This window comes from Zalophus californianus, chromosome 14 (assembly GCF_009762305.2).
Source record: "Zalophus californianus isolate mZalCal1 chromosome 14, mZalCal1.pri.v2, whole genome shotgun sequence".
Classification (NCBI taxonomy): Eukaryota; Metazoa; Chordata; class Mammalia; order Carnivora; family Otariidae; genus Zalophus; species Zalophus californianus.
In genome coordinates this window covers 77,450,665-77,472,009 of record NC_045608.1, presented here as the reverse complement: position 1 = coordinate 77,472,009, position 21,345 = coordinate 77,450,665, and the positions used below count along the sequence as shown (strand labels likewise).

General features: G+C 44.9%; 1 protein-coding gene across 1 annotated transcript; it reads right to left on the bottom strand.

The window, feature by feature from the left end:
• Nucleotides 1–3,960: 3,960 nt before the first annotated feature.
• Nucleotides 3,961–21,106, bottom strand: SEC11C (SEC11 homolog C, signal peptidase complex subunit). The gene is made up of 6 exons (XM_027576586.1): nt 20,913–21,106; nt 14,007–14,116; nt 9,358–9,507; nt 7,143–7,262; nt 4,811–4,868; nt 3,961–4,161 (listed from the first exon to the last, which is right to left on the bottom strand). The coding sequence occupies exons 1-6, from the start codon at nt 20,997–20,999 to the stop codon at nt 4,108–4,110; spliced, it is 579 nt and encodes a 192-aa protein (XP_027432387.1). The 5' UTR covers nt 21,000–21,106; the 3' UTR covers nt 3,961–4,107.
• Between the last annotated feature and the right edge of the window lie 239 nt (nt 21,107–21,345).

The following is a 21,345-nucleotide window of genomic DNA, read 5'->3' as shown; positions in this document are numbered from 1 at the left end:
GAGGGAGTGTCCCATGCCCACACTTGTGCAGAACCGCACAGAACAGGCGCTGAGGCAAGATCAAGCGTATAAGGGATTTCTGCTCTCTTCTTATCATCCTAAAGCTTCCTGTGGCTAAAGGCTGAGCCTCCAAGGCAGAATGTTGCTGTCATAGGATGTGTTTGCAACAAGGTAGGGATGCAAATGCGAAATTCAGAGAAAATAGAGAACTCATGGCTAAAGATGATAGGAAAGAATGTTCAAGATGACTGGGAGGCAATCACTCGATCCTCAGTATTTAAACTCCAGTTATCTTTTGTTTCATTTTATATTTATTTATTTGAGAGAGAGTGAGCGAGCAAGAGAGAAATGGAGCAGGGGGAAGGGTAGAGGGAGAAGCAAACTCCCCCCTAAGCAGGGAGCCCGACATGGGGCTGGATCTCCGGACTCCGGGATCATGACCTGAGCAGAAGGCAGATGCTTAACCGACTGAGCCCAGGCGCCCCTAAACTCCAGTGATCTCAAGGAAGAAAGGGTAAAGTTCTATTTGATCAAAAGGAGCATCCAAAAAACTCTTGCCCCACCTTGACATTAATTCTGGAAACAAGGAAACTGAGTCTGAGTCAGTTACAGACTACAGATCTCGTAGGTGGAGGCAGGGCTTAAACCTCCATGTGACTGCAAATCCCTCCCCTCACTGCACCCTGCCTCACCCCAACCCACGCCTCTTACTGGAAACGGAGGGAACCTGCTGAACCCAAAGAGTGCGGTGGCTGGATCTCTGCCCGGAATTTCTGGATGTGACTCGATTGACTGTCCCCTGCCCCGGGCCAGAGGCTGCTTGGTTAAGAGGTGTTCCAGCAGAAACCAGATGGTCACGTTTGCAGGCGTTAGCATCAGACTGGAAAATGGCGACAGGAAGGGGGCACACGGATACGTTGCGCTTCTGGGCTTTTCCTATCCTGCCATCTGAAAATGACCATAAAGGGAAATGTGAACGATCAAGCATCCTAATAGCATTTACTCCCAACTTACCCGTGCAGATGTTTCTCGGTGCTTCTCCACCCCTGGCGTGGACACGTCACGCAGGGGGGTTTTAAAGTGCAGATGCCCAGGCGTGTGCCCCCCTCATTTGAGGATTCTCAGACGTTGCTCACTTCGACTGGTCAGACTTCCTCCCACTTCACAGCAATGCCCTGTTTGCTCTGCTTTGCTGGCGACCGTGGCAGGCCCACAGTGTTCGTAGAGCGGTTTAAAGCCCACAGGCTGGTTGCTGCAGTGCGTGTGTGCACGTGTGTGCGTGTGGCGTTTGAGTAAGACTGACACATTCACTGTCGAAGGAGAAAGAGCCTGACTGAGGCCTGTGGGCAGGAAAACCAGAGGTTCTACCACTACCTTGTTAGAAAAACTGAAGCTTACTCCCATAGCGGGAACTTTCCAGTTTTCGACGGAAACCTGTATTGATTTAAACACAGTAGAGCAAACACCATTTGACCCTGTAAGTCCTCTTAGAACATGGGGAGGCCTCGGGGAGCCGAACCGTGGCCTGTCTGCCCCTACCCCAGGGGGCGTCCTGCCACCCTTGCTCCCCTTGCTACCTGTTGTCTTCTCCCTTCTCAGTGGGGATTTCTTGTCTGGCCAGCTCCCACCAGCCACCTTCCATTTTGAGGCTTCGAAGCCATTGGGAAGGGGAAAAACAGTTGCCCAACCCATAAGAATGTGTGTCCCAGGAGCACCCGAAAGCTCCCAGCAAGAGGTTCTTCCTGAAGATTCCAGCGTAAGCTGTTGGGATGTCGCAGTGCCCATGCGTCTGCTTGGATGGTGGCCCAGTTCTTGTGGATGTGTTCCCATCAGCGAGGCTGCAGCGGAGACCCCCAGAAAAAGGCCTTTCAATGCAGGACCAACCCCATCACCTCTACCGCACGAGGCCCCGACAGCATCTAAGAGGCCCAAAGCGCTGGTGCTTGCTAACTAGCCACAATCATCTGGTGCCAACCGAGCCATGGTAGGGTTTATGCCAGGATGTCAGGCATGCGGAAAGAATTAACGATCAGCTCAGCCACAGTGAGACTTCTTTAAAGTTTATATTAACCAACGACAGACCCCCAGGAAGATGATAAAATAATAAAGCTTTGACCCAACATTTTGATATTCCATTTTTAGTTAAAGGAATAAAAATCTCTTTTTCTTAAGAAAGGAGTTTATTAAAGGGCACAGGAGAGTCATGTTTTTAGAAAGCGTCCTGTAAATTCTTTCTCTTTCACTTTGCTGATTTCGACAGGATGAGGGCCATTGTCGTCGCCACAACCTATTTCGGCAGAGAGAAAGGCTTATGGGGCAAGCTGCCCCCCCTGCGGCTCACCCCTGCTGCTCTTCCCCAGATCAGGGGCTCCATCAGAGAGGAGCTGTGCAGGTGGGTGACGAGGCACAGGCTCACACTGAAAAGGAAAACTCGCCTAACAATAGGGAAGGGCGACTGAGCACGTACTGCACACACGTCAAGCGCCCGTGCTAAGAGCATTCAGTCAGTTAGCTTCCTGTTCCTGGGGACGGCCAGGGAGCTGAGTGCAGTTCCTATCCTCCATTCGATCCTGAGAGAACTGAGCTTGCTCAAGGCCGAGAGGTGGTTAAGTGGCTTTTAGGGATCCTAAGCCCTTCCACCAGATTTGGACAGACCTCAAAGAATGACAGAAACTTGTAAGTTCTCACCAAAAGGATATTCGGTGAAATGAGAACATTTCTGTTAAAACTGAAGAGGGCATTTGAAAACATCATTGGCCTCCTTTCTACTCCTCTAACACTGCTACACATATTGTGGTCCAGGCCCCAGCAGCATCGCCCTTCCTTCCCGGGAGGGAGTTGGGAATGCAGAGTCTCGGGCCCCACCCCAGCCCTCCTGAGTCAGAACCTGCCTTTAAGGGCAGCCAGGTGCTCTGCACGCTCACTAAAGCTTGAGAGCATCCCTCCCTTCTCTGGACTGGAATGCTCTTCCCCAGGATTTATCTGCCTGATTTCTTAATTCTGCTCAAGGTCCCCTCCGCAGAGTCTTCCCTGGCCTCTACATGAAAAGCAAGAATTCTCTTTGGCTCTCTATCAGCTGACCCTGGTCAATTTTACTTCAGAGCAATTGTCACTTCTGAAATCCAAGTGTTCCTCCCATACGCTGCAAACTCCATCCAGGCTAGGACTTCACAGCCCTAGCACCTAGGGCGCTAGCTGGAACAGAAGTGCCTGACAGTGGGTGCCTGGGTGGCTCAGTTGGTTAAGCGACTGCCTTCGGCTCAGGTCATGATCCTGGAGTCCCGGGATCGAGTCCCGCATCGGGCTCCCTGCTCAGTGGGGAGTCTGCTTCTCCCTCTGACCCTCTTCCCTCTCGTGCTTTCTCTCTCTCATTCTCTCTCTCTTATAAATAAAATCTTTAAAAAAAAAAAAAAAAAAAGAAGTGCCTGACAGTTTCGTGAAGGACCACTTTCTGCGCAGGACAATATACTGTGTGTGTGTATACTCCCACAGTGGAGGTCCCTGGGAAACTACAGAGAGGGACGTGTGTCTCTCACCCTTCTGTACTTTCTGTAAGTTTTCAAAGGAGGATGCACTGTTTTTCTAATTTATGAAGCACTTTTCAAATAATTTATCCAACTATCTCAAGATAGATCCCACCACAAACACAAAGCAGATTACATCTTTCCTTTTAAAAAGGTTTTAGGCTTTATTAACTTATCAGATTCTACTTTAGTAAATAAGAAACCATTTCCTTTTAGGGGCCTGTTCATTCCCCCCCACCCCCCGAAATGCTATTATGCTATGCAAAGAGTTTTAGTTTTGAAACTCAGACATTACGACTACATCGTGGGGACCATGCATCATCCCCAGCAGCAGGTCCAGAAGTGGCCCAGACCCCGGTGCTTGGCTTAGAATGACTACCACAAGTGGCACATAGATTGAGCAGGTTCAAATCAGAGCCCACAAAAGAAAACAATCTTCACTGATGAATCATTTATTTGGACAAGACAAAAACGTCTCCACATTGTTTCCTTTTATACAGAAAGTGGAACATTTCAAATATATTAGGTTTTCTCTTTTTCAACAGAATTCATTTCGATCTGGTCCCAGGAACTTCTTCTCATTTTAGGATTCACGTTTTAGTAACACATATGCACCCATTACAGCCAAAAGAGCATACTGTAAAGAAAACACAGTGGGAAATTACTGTGAGCTCTACAAATTACTTTGGTCTATAAATGTATTCAGATGAAGTCTGCTCAGTGCTAGACTGAGGACAGAATCAAAAGATGACCTCTTCCCCCTTGCCTGGTTCTCCAAACTAGCTGCTCAATGCCACATTATGGTTTAAACCCCTCCCAAATATGCTGATGGACTAAGGATCAAGCACCCAATAAACACGGCTAATTCATTGCTCATTCTTGCGTAGGTTCCCTATTGTTTTTCAAGTGGTTTTTAAAAAATATAGATTTGGCTCTCTATCAGCTTTTTATTGAGGTTGAGAGATCATCACTACTGGGTTTATTGTACTACTTTTTTTTGTATGTTTAAAGATTTCCGTGATAAAAAGCAACAAATACAGAGGTGCCGTTTTAGAATACACTATGAACACAAAAGATGAAAGTAGCTATTTTAAATAACTGATTTAAGTGTTAATTTAAATGGTTATATTAATTCGTAGTTAAATACAAACACTCTGCAAAAAAAAAAAAAACAACAAAAAAACCCAGCAAAACATTTTAAACAGACTGCATCTTCACAGCGGCACGTGCAAAAAGCTCCAATATATATACATTTTTTTAATGCAGACGTAGAGACACATTCCTACCTTGAATTTTGGGTAGTCATTCATTATTATGGTGACCATACCAACATATGGTAAAAACCTAAATTGTGGGATGAAAAGCCAGAAATATAAAAATTGTTTGTAAAATGATGATAGCAACATTTAAAAACACTCTAAATCAGCCTTAGGACACAAATCTTCCTTGGGAATAGCCTTGATTAGGGCTATAAAACTAACATTTACTCCTGCCTCAAAAGGCTTTCTTAATCAAAAGGATCATGACTAACAGCAGGATGATTTTTTAAGCAAGCGCATGATTTCAACTAGAGATGCTGCTTGTCTTCACTCGCTGCATTCACCATAACAGAATTAAAATAATTAGTTGAGAGGCGCCTGGGTGGCTCAGTCGTTAAGCGTCTGCCTTCAGCTCAGGTCACAATCCCAGAGTCCTGGGATGGAGCTCCGAGTCGGGCTCCCTGCTCTGCGGGAGTCTGCTTTTCTCTCTCCCACTCCCCCTGCTTGTGTTCTCTCTCTGGCTGTCTCTCTGTCAAATAAATTTAAAAAATCTTAAAAAAAAAAAATCCTTTAAAAAAATAAACAAAATAATTAGTTGAGCCACTTGTACAAATGGAACCAACAACTGCTATCAGACTAGTTTTTAATTTTTTCAGTGGAGAAGTCACATCCAGACAGCCTATATTAAGACAGCTGTTAGGGAAAACTTTCAAAATACATGAAGAATTAGTTTGTAACTGGAAGAACCATCATCATTTTCATTTCATGGGGCTTTCCAGATGTAACAGGCTTATTGGGCAGTGAACACAGATGTGAGTCCCATAATTTATACCCACATGATTATGATCACAGACACAGAAGGTCTGGGGCATAAGCTAGCCAGTGATTCTCCTGACAAAATTCATGAGAAGATGCAGTCAGTGGGGACACCTGGGTGGCTCAGGCGGTTAAGTGCCTTCGGCTCAGGTCATGATCTCAGGGTCCTGGCATCGAGTCCCAAATCGGGCTCCTTGCTCAGCAGGCAGTCTGCTTCTCCCTCTGCCTGACCATCCCCCCTGCTTGTGCACTCTCTCTCTGACAAATAAATAAATAAAATCTTTATTAAAAAAAAGATGCAGTCAGAGGACCCAAGCCTCACCTCACCAAGGGGAAACCAGTCCTATGTAAATCAGCAGCTCCAGGTAAGGCAACCAGTCCTATGTAAATCAGCAGCTCCAAGCTCTCCTTTATATGAAGCCTGTCCCCAGGACATCTAAAAATAGAGGACTGACTAGCTGGAAGTCTCTCTCTTCTCCCCACAGACACTCCAGTAGAAACGCAATAGGGTAAAGGAGTTAGAAGGTGAGCAGAGGCCTCAAACCACAATCTGACTGATAAAGCTAAATCTTAGAAAATGGTAACCAGGTTCTCCAGCCTTAAACAGCTCGAGGGATTTAGAGAAGATAAAAAAGAGACACTTCTAACACAGGTTAAACATAAAAAACAGTCACCAAGAGAGAGGAAGAATTGCCTTTTTTGTTTTTTTAATAAGAGGATACACGCTCTGCTGTGACAGTCAGAAGCAGAACTCACTGCTGGAACAATTATGCAAAGATGAATATTAAAAGATTTATCACATAACTGTTTCTGGTAGAGAAAAACAGGAAATAGTCTGTCCACCAAAAGAGGATTGGCTAAGTTAGGATTTTATGATTCTCAGTGGAACAACAGTACATACCCACTTAAAAATACATGGGTGTAGATTTGACACAGAAATCTATTTCCAACTTCTTGTTGGGTGAAAAAATAAAATAAAATTCTACTATGTAAAATTATATATTGTATAAGTACACACATCTGTATAGGTAGAGGAAATGTCTAGAATATTCCCTTGAGTGTTATCTCTGGGAGGATTTCTTGTAATTGCTATTTAAAACCAAAAATAACTAATCTCTAGGTGACGATTTCTTTCTAAAACAGAATTAAACCAATGATATAGATAATATACTTGCATTCAGCTTTAGTTCTGAGTGGTATTTACACAGTAAATGCAATACACAGTACAAAGTGGACTACTTACAACAAGTGATTCCATTATCTTATACACTTAGTTTCTTACTTTTTCTTGAGGGAGGGAGGGAGGGAGAAAGAGGGAGACTGAAAGAGAGAGGGGAAGGGGCAGAGAGAGAATCCCCAGCAGGCTCCACACTCAGCACGGAGCCCCATGCAGGGCTTGATCTCACGACCCTGAGATCAGGACCTGAGCTGAAGCCAAGAGTGGGACGCTTAACCAACTGAGCCCACTCAGGCGCCCCTAGTTTCTTTGTTACTATTTTTCTGGTTCCTGAATCTTTTATATAACTTAAAAGTTAATGCTCACCCTCTGGCCCTTCCCACCACATCCTTCTTCTCAAGCCAGTTCTGGCCCTCTTTGTACAAGCCTCTGTCGTCAACTTCATTATTGTCTCCTTTAGTCAGAAATTTGATGTCTCCATTATCTCTAGAAAGCAAAATAATGTCCTTTCACAAATGACTTTCAGCACAGCATCATTAGAAAACAATTAGTTTACCCAGCATGTCACAGTCAGATACGGGCATTTAGATGAGCATTCGACAATAACTAGATCTTTCCTGGTCTAAGGTGATTGCTTACAGATAACCATCCGACTAACACACAGGTCTGCTGGTGATTTTGCAGACTCAAATTCTAAAATGCTCATGTTACCCTGATAACCAAAAAGCATGGCAAAGCACGAGGGCACCAGCAAGGCAATGATGAGCTTCCAGCAACTGTCTTCACTCTCTTAGTCCTCAAAGACCAACTTGTGAACATGGATTATATTCCCCTTCCCTCTACACATGAACGTGGTCCTAGATCACATGGATTTGAGCACAAGCTAATTCAATGCGGGTGTGCCCTTACCCCTCCTCAAACTTACTTCTCCTTGCCAAATGCAGAATGTTAATGCATTATTTCCTTCAGCGCTGAGCAAAGTGGTACAAAATCTGGTTTGCAAAGAAACAGGAATCACAAATGGCATAAAACCAGTGTGTTAAAGAGACCCATGGGATTAATTTTGAACATCCTAAACCGGTGCTTACATAGCCTTAACACTAGAAACACAACATTACGGCATATTACAGAGCTATAAAGAGGGTCTTCTTTCAATAAGACAAATGAAAAAAGGCACTATTATAATTAGATAAAATATTAAAAGCCCACAAAGATTTGAAACCACGCCAGAAGAAGCAAGCTGATTTGCAGCTGCGGTTATAAAGGAAATCAAGAAGAGAAAACCCCAAGCAGTCTCTCCCACAACTCATGCAAATTACAGAAAATCACCATTATTTCCTCAACTTTGAATAATTTTTCATCTGTAGAAATTGTTTTTAAGTCAGCTGTCACGTTACAACCATGCATATTTCTTTATTAGTCAGTTAACAAGTGGACATCAAGTCCCACCGTGTAGAACCACAAGCGCAACGCAAACAGGAACAGGGTCATTCCAATGTTTACAGCAAAGCAAGGTGACAATTTTAAATATCGACTTCTTGGGGGACCCCTGCAAGCAGTGAATGGAATGGGAACCTAACACTGGAGATACACAAATAGTTACAGTACACTCGTGTGTACACACACCCGCACACACCCACGCGCAATGAGAAACGCCCTGTTATTTAAAAAACACAAATACAGCGGTCAGTTTAATTCCGTAACTCAGGCAGGTAAAAAATGCTACACTAAGCTGCAAGAGGTAAATGAATAACCCAGTATAGAGAAGGTAACATTTTCACTAATCACGTGACTGTACCCTCCCCTGGGAACTTAATATATTTGAAGGAGAAGTCAGTGTTTCTCCTTCCCAAAAAGTGCTCTCAGAAGCCACCACTGGCATTTAGAGGAAAGGAAGACTACCTGTGGGGGGAGAACTGAAGCACGACACGCAGTGACTGAAGCCCGAGCCGGGCCGCCACCCGGGGCTAAGGCTACAGCTGTGAATGCCACTTGGTCCGAAGTGACACAGAGAAACAGGCAGCTTTCTGCATTTCAGAAAACAGTCCTCACATCACCATCATCCTCGGCTGCAACGGGACTGGATTTTTTCTGAGACTCCTTCAAATAACGATTATGTTCTCGTACATTCCACCTCCCATTGTGTGCAACTTAAGTTGCTGAGTGCTTCCGGAAACACCTGTCCATTCAGTTCTCACACCCGCCCTGTGAGTCATGGTGGGAAATGGTGATGTTATCATGCCCGTCTTCCAGACTGGGTAAAGTAGCAGGTCCACAGTCACCCAATTAGTAAACGGCAGGACTAGGAGCATAATCCAGAGCATCTGCTACTTTCTATTCAACCATGAAAACTGGCTACCGAAATTGAATCACAAATTCCACACCTGAAACTAATATTACACTGTATGTTGACTAACTGGAATTTAAATAAAACTTGAGGGAAAAAAATGGGGAAAAAAAGTTGGATAATAATCAGTGCTAGTGGAATGAATGAATGAATGAATGAATGAATAAAATAAATAAATAAATCTGGCTACCAAAATTTATAAAACAACACCAAAAAGAAGTCAAGCCACCTTACTTTTCATGAACTTTGATCACTCTGTGAACTATTGGAATGTCTCGTCCTTCGACTTTAAAGACCACGATTTCACCCGCTCTGATAGGGTCTTCCCGAAAGTTTGTCAGGAACAGAAGGTCACCTCTGTGAAAGGCTGGCTCCATACTGCCACTGGGAAGAAACACAAAATCACATCCATTTAGCCTGGGCTCACAGGGGAACTTTTCAATTCATGAAGAACACAAAAATAAACGGATCAGTGAAAGTCTCCACCTCCATCATTTGTCAGGCAGGTCTGGGAGCTATCAAACATGCCACAGTGGTTCCCTTCCGACTGCTCATGATGATGACATCAAGTGAGAAAGGAAATGATTTCTCCTTAGATTAAGTATGAAAGGATAGTTGCAGGCCCCACTGTACTTTGTATTAAGTAGAAAAAGAACCAGGTATAATGTGAACACTTTGAAGTAAAAGCTGCCAAGTTTTAGCCTCAAAAAAAAAAAAGGTCCTACATCTACAAATACATTACTATTTTCATTCAGAAGTGCAGACTCTGAAGCTGGTTGATACTCTAGGGCAAGTCTTGCGTTTCATGGCTCATCTCCAGCACCTAGGACGTGGGCACTCCCATTCAAGGAAGAGAAGCAAACAAACGAATGCCTGAGAAGAGTGATCTACCCAAAAAATGAGCTGAGGGTTGGGACAAAATTCAAACCCAAGTCTTGGGGCTCCTGCGGCATCATCCTCTAGGCCGTATTCTACAGAAAGCCCAGTTTTAACAAATGTTGACTGCTTCTGATGTGGAGGTCAATAAATAATCCTACCTGGTACTGGTTTAAACCCATGCCAAAAATCTTCAATGGATTCAAAGTAAATTGTAATCTAGTAGAAGCTGAAATTCTCAAAACAGAATTCATTTTCCTTTTTTTAAATGTTCAGTTAGCCACTGTATAGTACATCATTAGTTTTTGATATAGTGTTCAGTGATTCATTAATTGCATATAACACGCAGTGCTCATCACAACACGTGCCCTCCTTAATACCCATCACCCTGTTCCCCCATCCCCCACCCCCCTCCCCTGTGAAACCCTCAGTTTGTTTCCCGGGCTCCATAGTCTCTCCTGGTTCATCTCCCTCTCTGATTTCTCCCCCTTCAGTTTTCTCCCCTTTCCCCTATTGTCCTCCGTGCTATTATGTTCCACATATGAGTGAAACCATATGATAATTGTCTTTCTCTGCTTGACTTATTTCACTTAGCATAATCCCCTCCAGTTCCATCCGTGTTGATGCAAATGGTAGGTATTCATCCTTCCTGATGGCTGAATAATATTCCATCGTATATATGTACCACATCTTTATCCATTCATCTGTTGAAGGGCATCTCAGCTCCTTCCACAGTTTGGCTATTGGGACAATGCTGCTATGAACATTGGGGTGCACGTGCCCCTTCGGATCACTACATCTGTATCTTTGGGGTAAATACCTGGTAGTGCAATTGCTGGGTCATAGGGTAGCTCTATTTTTAACATCTTGAGGAACCTCCATACTGTTTTCCAGAGTGGCTGTACCAGCCTGCGTTCCCAACAACAGTGTAAGAGGGTTCCCCTTTCTCCACATCCTCCCAACATTTGCTCTTTCCTGTTTTGTTAATTTTTGCCATTCTAACTGGTGTAAGGTGGTATCTCATTGTGGTTTTGATTTGTATTTCCCTGGTGGCTAGTGATGTTGAGCATTTTTTCATGCGTCTGTTAGCCATTTGTATGTCTTCTTTGGAGAAGTGTCTGTTCATGTCTTCTGCCCATTTTTTGACTGGGTTATTTGTTTTTTAAGTGTTGAGTTTGAGAAGTTCTTTATAGATCTTGGATACCAGCCCTTTATCTGTAGTGTCATTTGCAAATATCTTCTTCCATTCCGTGGGTTGCCTCTTCGTTTCGTTGAGTGTTTCCTTTGCTGTGCAGAAGCTTTTTATCTTGATGAAGTTCCAAAAGTTCATTTTTGCTTTTGTTTCCCTTGCCTTTGGAGACATGTCTTGAAAGAAGTTGCTGTGGCCAATGTCGAAGAGGTTACTGCCTATGCTCTCCTCTAGAATTTTGCTGGATTCCTGTCTCACACTGAGGTCTTTAATCCATTCAGAATTCATTTTCTATATGCTCATGCTGTGTCGTAATGCATGAGAAAATAAGTAAGACCAAACAATATTGCAATATAGAGGCTGTATGATCAAAAACCTTTGAGAAGTTAGTTGAGGGCAGGATGCAGCGAGGAAGAACCAGACTAGTGAAGAAATGGGGTGCTTTAAAGGAAAATGTGAGTTCAAAATGGGAGCAGCTCAAGAAGTTGGCCCTCCTGTCCCTCCGGGCCCTGGACCACCTTAAACTTGTCAGCACATGCACATCAGCAAAGAGAAACACAGGGGAGACTTGCCTGTCACTAAGTACTTGCTGATGTGTTTCAATAAACACATAAGTGAAACCAGTGACACTAAGTATCATAATAGATCTAGCATTCAAAAATAGGAAGTCTGAATAAAAAACAGAGAGAGGGCTAAAAATATAAATGACTATGAGGGAAAGAAAGAGCAAACAGTTAAGAACTACAACTAGAAAAACCTCCTGGATAAGTCTCAGAGGCAGAAGAGTACAGTTCGTCATCAAGAGTCATTATTGTTGGGGCGCCTGGGTGGCTCAGTCGTTAAGCATCTGCCTTCGGCTCAGGTCATGATCCCAGGGTCCTGGGATCGAGCCCCGCATTGGGCTCCCTGCTCCGCGGGAAGCCTGCTTCTCCCTCTCCCACTCCCCCTGCTTGTGTTCCCTCTCTCACTGTCTCTGTCAAATAAATAAATAAAATCTTTACAAAATAAAGAAAGAAAGAAAGAAAGAAAAGAAAAAAAAGAAAAAGAGTCATTATCATGTCTCATGAGGAATGCACTTCTTTGGAATGTTTCACTAATATCAACTTACACTTGCTTTCCTCACGGGCCAGGGATTTCCCAAAGGTCAGTGTTCCCCGAGGTCACACATCTCTCATGATGTCAACAGTTTATGTTGACAAACCAAATTTAGAACTATAAAGCGTGCTTAAAAAAAAAAAGAAGTCCCTACAGACTTCTTTTTTGTTACAACAGTTTCTGTGTACAAGTGTGTCTGTGTGATTAAAGGAAAACCAGAACATCTGGGATCTAGTTTGGGCTCTGTCAAAAGTAACTGTAAGATGCAAGTGGCTTGGCCTTCATGGGCCTCAGGCTCTTTATCTGTTAAGTAGGAGGGCCCATCTAAATTAGAGGTTTTTAATTTCTTTTTTTTTCTTTAAGATTTTATTTATTTATTTGAGGGGGGAGCACACAGCGGGGTGAGGGGCAGAGGGAGAAGCAGACTCCCCGCTGAGCAGGGAACCCGATGCGGGGCTCGATCCCAGGACCCCGAGATCATGACCCGAGCCGAAGGCAGATGCTTAGCTGACTGAGTCACCCAGGCGCCCCAGAGGTTTTTAATTTCTAATGAAAAAAAAAAAAGCCTTAAAATCCTTCCTTCGAATGAAATCTTACCAGGCTGCATATCCATATACAATACATAAAAATAGAGCTATTATAACTGAAACAAGGCTGAGGTATCTAGAATCCATGCATTTGTTCCCCTTCTCCCTCCTAACCTATCCACTGGACCCCAGGGCACTCCTAGAGCACAGCGTGCACACCAGTGAATCAGAAACCCGCATGCTCTCCTAAGGCTCCTAAATTTATGAAAGCAGTGTCTCTCTAGAATAGGCCCCTTGGCCAGCCACACCAGGGCAACCTGGTGAAGCCAGGGCCACGGCTGAAGCCCCATGATATGGCAGCAAGGCCCAGTGGAGGGAAAGGGCACTGGTTTGGGAGGCACAAACCCTGCGTGCTGACCTTGGCTCCTCCACGGGCCAGCGGTGACCCTGCCCGGTCACTGCTACAGCCTACCGCTCCCCCTGTAAAGCACACGGGCTCCATCACCCACCCACCCCCACCCTGCCCCGCAAGGCTTGATGGTCTAGGCCACGTTGGACAGAGAGCATCTTGAAGCACCTAAGGGCTCCCTAACATGTTTCTTTGATTTCAAACTGATTACGTTTCCCCCCCCTTGCATGACTTTATGGCTATATGAAGTTAACTAAGGTATTAACTTTTCTTAAATTAACGTCCTGTGCTTTAGAAGATACTAGTCTCAGGAAGAGAGCAGCCCCGTACAACAGTGTTGCGGAAGATGCTTGAAACAACACAGCACACTCTGCTGGGCACTGGGGAGATACACTTCCCTGTCTGGTACAAAGAAAACCAAATCACAGTTTTAAATCACAGTTTTAAATTACTTATGTTTAAAATCAATTTGTACACAAATAATCACATAAGATTGTTATTTTAGGTGCATTAAAGCATTAAAATGCAAAAGCAAATATACAGTACTGGGGCATTAGCATCCCCACGATCAAAGCTCCAAAGTGTGTGCTGAAAAAGGTGAGATGTTTCAACAAAGATCAGAACGAAATGAAAACAGGTTTCAACAAAGAAAACTCTAATAATCTACCCAGTGAAAATACTGAGCGCTGGCTGTCACGCAGGCTTTCGCTCAGGCAACACTGCTCCTCTGTCGCGGGCAGGAGCGTGACGGCAGCAAGACAGTGGCAAGACAGTGTGCGGCACGTACCTCAGCACCACCACGATCGGGCTCTCGCTGCCAGTGAGGACGATCAAGCCTTTCCAGATCATAAGTGCAGAAGACACGATCATGGCAAAGTTTAAAACCTGGTAATAGAGCTGGAACGAGAAAGGCCAAACCCAAAGTGAAAACCAATGGAAGAGTATGCACAAACCCTAAGCTGGAGATGAGTCTGTTTACAAACAAAACAAAACAAAACAAAACCAAAAGCTAAGTTGTGATTTTAGGATATTAAGCTAATTCACACAAACTGCAAACTCGGGTAGTATTTCAACTTTTGTCCATGGAATGAGTCTTCTGTATATTGTCTCTCTTTCAATGAGCAATGAGAGAAAAAAAACCCAGAGCAATCCATGGGACCTACTTTGTTAAAGCTTCGGTAAGACTCTACTTACTTACCTCTCTGGGATTTCCCAGAACCTTCAACCCTGAAGAGTCCTGTTATTCAAGTTCTACCCCAAGGGCCTCCTGCTCTAGTGTAGAGACTACCCGTCAGACCTGAGAGCCTAATGCACGCAGTGTGATTTACCTAGAACCACTCCTTAGCCACCTGGCCAAAGAGACCTCAAATGAGGCTTCAGAGTCCTATAGTACTTTGCAATGAGGCTGTTCTGCATCTGAAATTACATTGCAAAGTGAACAAAAACTTTAAACACCTGGATGTTTAAATTTTCCATAAATGTTTTAAAAGGTAAAAAGCAAACAATATCTGGTTAAGAACATAGACAGAAAGCCACACAAGATGATAGCTAGTTCTAAGCTGATCTTGCTCCACCTTAGACCACTGAGTTAAGATCCACAGGGCCTGTCCTGCCAAAGCTCAAGGCTCTTCCTTGCTGACAGTTGCCTGCCACACACAACCCCTGGTGACTACAGCGGGGGGGGGGGGAGCAACACGTGCCTACCTCACAACACCCTATATCGGACTGTAGCTGGATTGTTGGGCCAGATGTTTACAGTCTTCCAAGAGGCTGTAGGGACAAAAGTCACTGTGCCTACTACTACTTGGAATGTAAGTCCCTCAGGGCATCTGCCCTTAGTGCCCTCCAGGATGGCTCCTTACTCTAGTACCTGCCTCAGTCTTCCTCCTCACAACCCCTCTGTCTGGGTGATCTGAAGAGCCACGGAGAAGGCCTACCCAACACTTTAGTGTCTCAATTCTTAGACATCCTCATCTCCAAAGTCCTTCTCCCTCCACCTGAACCAACCACTCTCAACATGCCTGGAACCGAAACTGCTCAATCCCCACGTCTCTAATTCAATTATCCCCCTCTACCTGCCCATGTACACCTGTTCTTCCGCCATATGTGCTCACCTACATGGCAGGACTCTTGTCACTCCCCCTCCCAACTCGTTCTATACATTCTACCTTCTAAACATTTCTGGAATCTGTTGCATTCTCTCTTTTCCCATTGGCACCACTCTCATCCAAGTCACCAACAGAGCCCACTGGGCAACTGCAAGAGCCTGCTAACCAGTTTCCTGACGTCCATACACACCTCTGTCAATGCACTCTCCACGTTATACTCTACACTCACTTGCAAAGGCACCTCCGGCCATCTGATCATCTCTATGCCCTGCTTCAACTGCCCCTCGATTGCACCCCTTCAATTGGATCCCACTACTCTGAGGATGAATATGGTCTCTATGGCCCTGTCTGGTACATCCCCCTACTCCCTAGCTTCAGCTGGTGAAGCTCACTTCACTCCAGGTACGATAGTGGTATCTGTCAAGTGCTTCAGAGAGCACATGCTCCTATCCACTCCAGGATCTTTACCTGGCTATTTACTCTGCCCAAAGGCTCTCTCCCTAGATTCCTTAGCATACGTAATGGTCACTTATCTTAAATCCTACTTTCGGCACCAGTTCCCCAGGGAAGCCCTCCCTGACCCACTAGACAAGGAGTCAGCAAACTTTTTCTATAAAGGGCCACATAATAAGTATTTTACAAGCCATACAGTCTGTTGAAATTACTCAACCCTGCCATTGCAGCGAGAAAGCAACCAAAGACAATAGGTAAAAGAATGAATATGGCTGTGTTCCAATTAACTTTATTTATAAAAATAGATGGTGTGGGGGGTGCCTGGGTGGCTCAGTCGGTTAAGTGTCTGACTCTTGATTTCGGCTCAGATCACGATCTCAGGAACGCTGACATTGAGCCCTGCACTGGACGCTGAGCATGAAACCTGCCTCAGATTCTCTCTCTCCCCTCTGCCCCTCCCCCAACCCTACCTCCCATCCCCCAAGTCTCTAAACAAACAAACAAACACAGATGGTGGGCTGGAGCTTGCTACTCTGCTGTAGACCAGCCTAGGTCCTCCTGTTACATATTCTCACTGCATTCTGCACTTCTTTATACCGTCCATCACTATAATTATACATATCATTTTTTTTAAAGATTTTATTTATTTATTTGAGAGAGAGAATGAGAGAGAGAAAGCACGAGAGGGAAGAGGGTCAGAGGGAGAAGCAGACTCCCTGCAGAGCAGGAAGCCCGATGTGGGACTCGATCCCGGGACTCCAGGATCATGACCTGAGCCGAAGGCAGTCGCCTAACCAACTGAGCCACCCAGGCGTCCCTATACATATCATTTTTAATGTGTCTTTTACATTAGATTGTATGTTCTACAAAGGCAAAGATCATTTTGGCCTGGTTCACAGCTGTACCTCCAAAGTTCAACACAGGTCTGGCAAAAAGTAAGTACTCAATTTGTTGAGTAAATAGTGAGAAAACAAACATCTTTAATATATGGCGGGCACAAACAATTAGTAAGAAAAACACTAAAATCCCCAAAACAACAACAACAAAAGAGGTAAAAGCTTAAAACTATTACTTTTCCAAAGAAGAAATACAAGTGGTGAATAAACACTTAAGAGTGTTCAAATCCAATCCTCCCTCCCTCCTCCCCTCTTCTTTTTTATGCCTAGCAAACTTCAAGTTTGGGGGGGTTTTTTTGGTTTTTGGTTTTTAATGCTAATACTCGGTGCTGGCCCAGGGTGCACTGTGGTGAGAAAGCAAGCAGACCCGGTCATTCTGAGAGCAATCTGGCACTAGAATCACGAGATTACTTTGGGCCCAGTAATCCTACTCTAGGAATTTCGTCTACAATAAAGGCAGATAGGGAATTATGGCCCAACGATACGCATCATGGTCCTATTTCTAGGAACAGAGAAAAGGAAATAAATGAGCAACAACAGAGAAATGATTGAGTAAAATAATGGCAAGTAACTGCACTATTTAAAACAAAAGTGTAGGCTGCAGTAGAATCTCCACAAACCGCAAAACGGTTTGTAGAACGAACATAAGGGGGTGCCCTCAAAGGCCAACAGAGGTCATGTTAGCATGGTAGAATTATGAGTGACTGAATTTTCTTCTTTACACTAGTCTCTATTCTTTAAAATGTCTGTGATGGACATGAACTAATTCCAAAGTCGGGGGAAAACAAATGTTTAAAGGAACTTGACAGAATGTTATACGGCCGTTAAAATGATTACTTTGAGGAGTGTGACAAAACAGGAACACGCAGTCTGACGTGGCAGTAAGGTAGGAAAAGCAGAGCTCATACTGCTCCTATTACACGTCTGTGAAATTATGTCATTCCAGGTATTTATGGAGGAAATAACTGAAAGTGGGGACATAAAAATGAATTAAAATAACCGTGAAGTGGGACGCCTGGGTGGCTCAGTCGGTTAAGTGTCTACCTTCGGCTCAGGTCATGATCCCAGGGTCCTGGGATGGAGCCCCGCATGGGGCTCCCTGCTCAGCGGGGAGCCTGCTTCTCCCTCTGCCCCTCACCCCTGCTCACTCTCACTCTCCCGCTTCCTCTCTCTCTCTCTCAAATAAATAAATAAAACCTTAAAAAAAATTACCATGAAGCTATTCTGGTGTAATAATTGAAAAGGAGATAAATGTAATTCAAAATTAAAGTTACACACCATTAAAAAAAAAAAAACAACTCTTTGGCTACTGTGTCAAGAGCAAATTATGAAACTATCACTAAATCCCCAAAAGACAAAGAAGGAAACTGGAGTGCCAAGCGGATACTGTTAAAGCACTGGGCTATAATACATTAAATTGTTGCTTCCGAAGTAAAATCCACCTTGCAAGGCACATCAGTCTAAAGCAGAGGCTGTTCACTGTAGCTCGCATTCGAAAACTTCTCCACCTGCTCTGCCAGACTTGAAGGACTTGATAAATAAATGTTGTTCCATTATGAATTACAGATCTGACTGGGAAAGCCCCAAACCACAGTTTTAAACAGAAATTGTCATTTTTAGACAGATTTTCAAACCACTGGGCTCCACCCTGATAAAAGCAAAGTATAAAACCTTGCCATTTATGTAATAAAGGCCTAGTGCTAAAAATATTTTTTCCAGTATGATTTTCTATGCTTGAAAAATTCATCGAGGGGAAGTAAAATCAATTCCTCAAAAAAAAGTCCTTTGAGCAAGACACCTATTGGCTAAAAAAAATAACCGATTATACAAAAACCTAACAAGCTAATTGCAAAACCGCAGATCCTACTTCAACACCCTACCTTTAAGGAACCTACTAATATGAGTATAGGATTAAAATCCCGGAATTCCGAAACATAATTTTGGTTGAACTACTGGACAGACTGACGGGGATGTAAGAGATACACCGCCACATTTCACTGGTGCCTTTTGTTCGTCCATCTTCACCTCCCAACTTTCTAAGCTCGGCAATTCACAGCCGAAGCAAAAGTTCAGAAGCAAGCGCACACTCAGTCTTTTGTCAACCAGAGATGAAACAGCCAATGTCTGAGAGTTTCAAACAAACGTTTCAGACCCGATATTCTGGCCAACAAAGCAGCAGAAATGCCAGTAGCTGTATTTCTTCCTTCCTCTCTTCCTCACTGCAGAAACAAAGAGTCCTTGTTTTTGCGTGTGGCTCTTGCCTTACTTTATAGCAAGCTGGGGCAGCAGAGAAAGGAGGTCCCACTTCCGAGACTGGCGGAGCACGCATGCCTGACAAGGTGTCAGAGGATGCTATTTTGGAGGGGAAAAGAAAGAAAAGGACAAAGCTTAAAAGAAAAAGAAAGAAAGTACCAGGAGGAAGCAGATTTGAACTTGTGCATTTTAATTAGAAAACTAGCAAAACATAGACAATGCAACAGCTACGGACAGGCCTTATCACCGAGAGTGGGAATATACAGACCTGTGAAAAGGCAAACCAGTTTAGGAGTTGAGACATTCATCAGAAGGCCTTCTCTGATAGTCTGCAATTATAACCACCAATAATCAGTACCAGTTTTAGAGACATTCTGAAAACCTAGCCAATTAAGTCTAGACTTTAAAATAAAGCTCTATTTTCTGGAGGATTTTCTTGGGAACAGCATCAGTGCTCAGGGAATTAGCTGTTGGTTTTTCAAGCTGGTGATAATCACTGCCACAACTCGTCTTAATCACAGAAACTCCTAAGAGCTCATCAGCCATGCACACCTAGAAACAACCAGATTCTAAACAACAGTTTAGACTTGGTGACTTGAGTCACCAAGCTCTCCCACACTACTGCACTAGCATGAAATTCTTTTTGGAAAACAAAACAAAACAAAACAAAAAAACAAAACAAAACCCATATGTCCACAGGCGTAAGTTGTGCTATGCCGTAGGCATCATCCCACTCCACAATATAGTGGCAAAAATGACAGGATGTGTCAAAATCATAATAATTTATACCATTTTCTTTTTAAGTGTTTTTGTTTGTTTTAGAGAGCGAGAGCACGGGGGGGGGGGTGAGGAGGAGGGGAGAAGCCGAGGAAGAGGGGGAGAGAGAATCTTAAGCAGGCTCCATGCCCAACGGGGAGCCCCATATGGGGCTCCATCTTGGGACTCTGACCTGAGCCTAGATCAAGAGTTGAACACTTAACCCACTGAGCCATCCAGGAGCCCCTATACCATTTTCAAAGACGATCAAAATTACCAATAGGATGGTTCCATTTTTCTTAGCATAATTTATTATTCATACCAGTAAAAGTATTAGGATCCATTAGGATCTATCATGCCTACAGGTCCCCTAAATTCTCTATCTAGAAGCTTAAGCAATCGCATTTTTCCTGGCTGAGAGGGCTTCCTTTCCAGTCCCTACTCAGCCTTATATTGAAGACTCAAAGACAGCGATGCTGGCCAAGGAGGTGACCAAGGAGAGAGCAAAAAGGAAGCTTTCCTCTGAGGTCACACAAGAGTGAGAAATCAACCCCAGCTGCCCAGAGACCCCAATGCTAACTGCTTCCTATATTCAAGGTGTAGCCAGATGACAGAATCTAAGAAATTAGGGAAGACTTCTGGGGTCCCCTCTGGAACACTGTGTCTAAAAACGACTGAGCATCCCCAGTGAGATCGCCAGGCACAAGGAGCTTTATTTAGTCCCGATGCATAGTGGGGAGAACACGTCCCAGAATGCGAAGAAATTACTTTGGAAGGCATTACTGGACAGTTTCCACTGTCAGAAAGTTCTTTCCTTTCGCCTGCCTTCTCGCCCCTTCCATCCGGGGGCAGCCTTCCTCGGGGTGTCAGGCCTCCAGAGCCTCTTCCAGGGGCTGGCCCTTCAAACACGTGCAGACAGCTGTCACTCACGGCCGAGTCACCTCTCAGCTTGCTCAACCACACTAGATTCCGATTCTCTTCTCCTTTCCGGCCACCCTCCCCTCACGGCGCTCTTGCCAGTCAAGACAGCGCACACCAGTGCCCACACGTGGGTTCGCGCAGATTTGAACTCAGGGCCTCTGAGAGCCGGTGAGGGAGCCTGGGGGCGCCGTCGGCCCCAGTCGCCGGGCGCTGTCCTTCCCGGAGCCCGACCCAGAAAGCCCCGACTCCCCGCAGTTGCAGCCGGTTCTTGCTCCGGGGCGCGCCCCCCGCGCGGGCCTCCCTTACCTGGCGCTTGTTCATCTTCCTCAGGTCCCCAAAGATGTCCAAGCCGGACGCCGGGAGATGCGTCCCCACGGCGCCCGCGCGCACCATGGCGGGCTCTTCAGGGGCCGAGTCTGCCCACCCGCCCCGGGTGTCACAGACAGCGGCGGAGCACCGGCCCGACCCGGCCCCCGCCTACCAGCTCCGCGTCCTTGCGGGTCACGTGACCGGCAACTCGCTCGGGCGCCCGGGAATGGTAGTTCTCTGCGAATCTTAGCCACCAGTCCACCTGGAAGGAACTGGGAAGAAGAAAACTACCACTCCCAGAATGCTGCGGGGCGAAAGGCTCGTCCAGTGAAGACCCAGGGCTTCTAGGGAGGGCAGCGAGGGGACTCAGGATCCTTGTCCGACCCTTCCGAGCGAACTTGGGGGAGAGGGTGATCTTGCATATCGCAGG

Bases quoted from the DNA above. Each gene is read 5' to 3' on its own strand.
- SEC11C (XM_027576586.1), bottom strand. From the start codon at position 20,999: ATGGTGCGCGCGGGCGCCGTGGGGACGCATCTCCCGGCGTCCGGCTTG. The intron at 14,117-20,912 runs GTAAGGGAGGCC...TTCTCGTTCCAG, and splicing joins GGAAGATGAACAAGCGCCAG to CTCTATTACCAGGTTTTAAA. The intron at 7,263-9,357 runs GTAAGGTGGCTT...TTTGCTTTCTAG, and splicing joins GTGATCAAAGTTCATGAAAA to AGATAATGGAGACATCAAAT.